The following is a 4,264-nucleotide window of genomic DNA, read 5'->3' as shown; positions in this document are numbered from 1 at the left end:
ACTGGGACGGGCCTTCACTGCCCGCGCCCCCTGGTGCACACGACGGAGGAGGCGACAAAGGCACAGCAGGCAGCCACAATTTCTGACAGTAAATGGTACGGGGCGGGGGCGGGAATGGGAGGTGAGACAGAAAGGGGAAGAGAGAGGGAGGGAGGAAGAGAGGGAGGGAGGGAGGGAGATGGGAGAAGAGGAAGAGGAAGCAGGGAGAGGAAGACAGCGGCAGCCCGTCTGCACTCTCCCCAGAGCCACGTCTGACAATACCCTGGTCACGTTTTAATTAATTGCAAGGTTTTACCATTGCCTCAAACCAGAGCTCTCTCTCTGATTAATTTCCGAAAGAGCCTGCAGAGTCGAATCATCGCAAACACTATGATCCCGGTTATTATGGCCTGAGCAGCTAAAAGCAGAAAATAGAGAGCCCAGAACAGGCTCTGGTCCTGACTTTTGCCCTCGGCCACTGGCCGGGCCCACGCCCAGGACTCGGAGCGCTTGGGTCCCAAGGAAGCGCGGGCAGGGGCGGCAGGCAGGGCGGGCTGCTGGGTGCCTTCGGAAGAGCCGAGGGCAAGGCGGCGGGAAGGCGGGCTCCCGGGGCGCGGGCAGCCGGGGTCGCCGGGGGGCAGGGCCCAGAGCGGCAGGCCGGCGTGCGGCCCGGGGCCGTGACACAGCGGGGGCTCGGCTCGACCCACGAGGCCCGCGTGCCGCCGCAGCCACGCCAGGAACGGCCCCAGGCCACAGTCGCAGCGCCAGGGATTGTGCCCCAGCAGAACCTTCGCCAGCCGGGGCAGAGCCTCAAATACGTCTCCGGGCAGTGTCTCCAGCTGGTTGTGGTCAAGCTGGGCCTCCTCCAGGCTGCTGAGGTTGCGGAAGAGCTCGCGGGGCAGGGTCCGCAGCCGGTTGCGGCGCAGCGACAAGTGCCGCAGCCCGCCGAGGCCGCGGAGCAAGCCGGCGGGGAGGGAAGCCAGGCCGGTGGAGCGCAGGGCGAGCACCCGCAGCTCGCCGAGGCCCCGAAAGGCGTCCTCCGGGAGCGCGCTCAGCCGCGGGCTCAGCGTCACCCCCAGGACCTGCAGGCCGCTCAGGTTGCGGAAGGCGGCGGCAGGCAGGGTGCGCAGCTGGGTGGCGTTCAGCCACAGCTCCCGCAGGCCGCCCATCACCCCGAAAAGCACCTCGGGGAGTTCCTCCAGCGGGTTCTCGAACAGGGTCAGGAAGGTCAAATTGTGCGCATGAAGAAAGAGGGCAGAGGGCAGAAACTCGAGGCGGTTTCTGGAAAGAGTCAAAGAGCTCAGGCTTCGCAGACGGTCGAAGGCGCCGGGTGCGACGGAACGGATGTGATTTCTGTCGAGCTGCAGCTCCGTCAGGGCGCGCAGGCTATCCAACAGCCCCGAATCCAGAGACACGAGCTGGTTCGAGTGCAGCAGAAGCTTCTCAAGCTTAACCTGGACCCCAAACAATCCCTCGGGCAGGTGGGTCAAATTATTTCCCGATAAATCCAACAATTTCAGGTTCCCCAGGTGTGCGAAGAGGCTAGCAGGGAGGAAAGCGAGTTGGTTTTGGTTCAAAAAGAGCTCCTGCAGGTTAACCAGTTTCTGAAACATGTTTTGGTCAAGGCTCTTTAGTTCATTGCCGTCCAGAAGCAACTGTTCCAAGAGCACCAGCTTATCCAACAGGGCGCCTGGAAGATGAGTGATCTTGTTGTGCGATAACCTCAGGGTTTTAAGTTTTATCAGGTCGTTGAAAGTGCCGGGAGCAATGGCCGAAACTTGGCTGTCGGACAGCATTAGGCGCTGCAGGACGGTCATGCCACTGAAGCTGCTGTTCTGCAAGATGCCGCGGCCCATTTGGAAGAGCAGGATGTGCGTAAGGTTGGTGGGCAAGCCGAGCGCCGCGATGCGCGCCACGCTGCCCTGCGAGCACTGCGCGGCGTCGCGGAAAATGCACCTGCAGGTGGGTGGGCAGGGGAAGGGCTGGGCGCGCAGGAGCCCGAGCGCAGCGCACAGCAGAGCGCTCCTCAGCATGTCTGGAAAGGCGACCGCGGCAGATCTGTGGGCAACACCCAAAGGACAAACGCTCTAATTTCAATCTTGTAACCTAACCCTGCATGATCCTTTCGCCAGGATTATCACCGACTTTGAATGTTACCCAGGTACAAGTTAAGTCTCCCTCTTAGGAGTGCTGATTTTCCTGGGTGGTGAAAAGACGTTCATTCTACACTACGAGGCCTCGTTCGTTTTACAGATTTTCCACTCTTAGTTCAAATCGTTGAAATGAAAGCATTTTCAAGCAATGGAAAAGTCAATACCTTTAAATCTTTACATAGAGAGAACTAATTAAAATAATCTTTCTCACAGACATCACAGAGCAGTGTGCATTGTGAACATAGCCCTGCTCTTGACTTCATGACAGCCTGGGGTGGCTATGACCTACAGCCCTGAAGGGAACAGCAAAGTCTGTTAAAACAGCAGCAACCATCACCTGATTCCTTTTATCACAATCATGCTGTATCTTCAGTGCCAACTTACTCTAAAACAGGACCACCCCATAATAGTGAACCACACTGAGAAAAATAGGTAATAGTGGGTAATAGTACCTGTCACTTTATGCCACGCATTGTTCTCAGAACTTTATTTAAATTATTTCACTTAATCCTTACAACAACCCTATGAGTTAGGTACTAATATTATCCCCAATTAAAGGATGATGCAGCTAAGGCACAGGAAGTTTAAGTAACTTAACCAGGGTCACAGAGCTAGAATTTGAGAGTAGTATTTCTGATTAAGCCATAAACAAGGAGCTATCACTGCTAAGATGCTTAAATAAAAATTAGTACTCGTGGCACTGAATTATCTGTGAAATACAGTAATACTAATCTGCCAAAACAATGTTCCCTACATGTAATTTTAAACAAATTGCTTCTTGTACTCAATTTTATTTCTTGTTCGTACAGACTAACCAAGCCCTCCAGTTGCCCGTACTAATTTTTAAAATATTTGGCCTTACCTGAAATGGTGCTGCAGCCCAAAGCAACTGAAAGGCTTAGAGCTTTGCATGTGATCTGGCACTTTCCAAAGGAAGAGGGAAGTATCCTTGCATCCTGAGGATAAAGGCTATCCCAGAATAAAAGTCATTTTAAGGACCCTATCTCAGAGGACATATTCTGGTTTTTAATGACAAATATCTTCAAACTTTGAAAAAGAGACCATATATCACCCAAGTCCTATGGCCAAAGTTGAATGATAAGAGCAGGAGGGAGAGCAGTTTCTCCCCAGAGGCACAATATGACTTTGTGATGTGTGTCCAGTAGTGACACAGCTGGGCCACTGCAGCAACCACACCCCTGGTTGGGCTACACTTCCTTTGGGTGTTCCTTTTTCTGCCATTTCCAGTTCCCCTCTCCCCCTTTAAGGAATAAGGCTAAGGACATTCTCAAGTGCTCCACTCATTTTTTTTTTCGTTTTAGGAGTAGTAAAGCTAAAAACATTCTCAAATATGTTCCATAATGGCCTTACTGGGTTGAAGGAAGGGTGTCCACATGTTCAATTGAACACAGGGATGTCAAACTGCTTTGCAAAGTAGTTGTGCCAATATATGCTGCCACCTACTGTGTATGACAGTTCCTGTACACCTCCACCCATGCCTTGGAATTGATTTTTTAAATTTAATTTTTGCCATTCTTATGAAATAATTGTCTCGGTATGTTTTTTTTTGTTTTTTTGTTTTTTTGTTTTTTTTGCGGTACGCGGGCCTCTCGCTGCTGTGGCCTCTCCCGTTGCAGAGCACAGGCTCCGGACATGCAGGCTCAGTGGCCATGGCTCACGGGCCTAGCCGCTCCGCGGCATGTGGGACCTTCCCGGACCGGGGCACGAACCCGTGTCCCCTGAATCGGCAGGCGGACTCTCAACCACTGTGCCACCAGGGAAGCCCTCGGTATGGTTTTAATTTTTCATTTCCCTATTGAATTATGAACTTGAGCATCTTTTCATATTTTTAAGGGCCAGTTGTGCCTCATCTTCTGAGAAATCTGGGTTCTTTTGACCATTTTTCTACATGCAAAGTATGTATGATTGTGTCTTTAAAAAACTGAATTGTAGGCATTATTTATGTATTCTGGACACTAATCATTTGTCAATTGTATGTGTTACAGATATCTTCATCTAGTTTGTGCTTTGCCTTTTCATCTGCTTTCTGTCTTTTGATGGACAGAAGTCTTAATATAGGCAGTTATTAATCTTTAAGATTTGTTTTTTATGTCTATTAAAATAATTCCTCC

The 4,264-nt window shown here is 51.4% G+C and overlaps 1 protein-coding gene across 1 annotated transcript; it reads right to left on the bottom strand.

The window, feature by feature from the left end:
- Positions 1-302: 302 nt before the first annotated feature.
- GP5 (glycoprotein V platelet) lies at positions 303-3,040 on the bottom strand (the record flags this gene model as incomplete). The annotated part of the gene is made up of 2 exons (XM_082625098.1): positions 2,995-3,040; positions 303-2,014 (listed from the first exon to the last, which is right to left on the bottom strand). The coding sequence occupies exon 2, from the start codon at positions 2,010-2,012 to the stop codon at positions 303-305; it is 1,710 nt and encodes a 569-aa protein (XP_082481224.1). The 5' UTR covers positions 2,013-2,014; positions 2,995-3,040.
- Between the last annotated feature and the right edge of the window lie 1,224 nt (positions 3,041-4,264).

Source organism: Mesoplodon mirus, assembly GCF_964341445.2.
Source record: "Mesoplodon mirus genome assembly, chromosome: 6".
In the NCBI taxonomy this organism is placed as follows: Eukaryota; Metazoa; Chordata; class Mammalia; order Artiodactyla; family Ziphiidae; genus Mesoplodon; species Mesoplodon mirus.
Note: the sequence above shows the minus strand (reverse complement) of the source record. Positions and strands in the feature narration are given on the sequence as shown.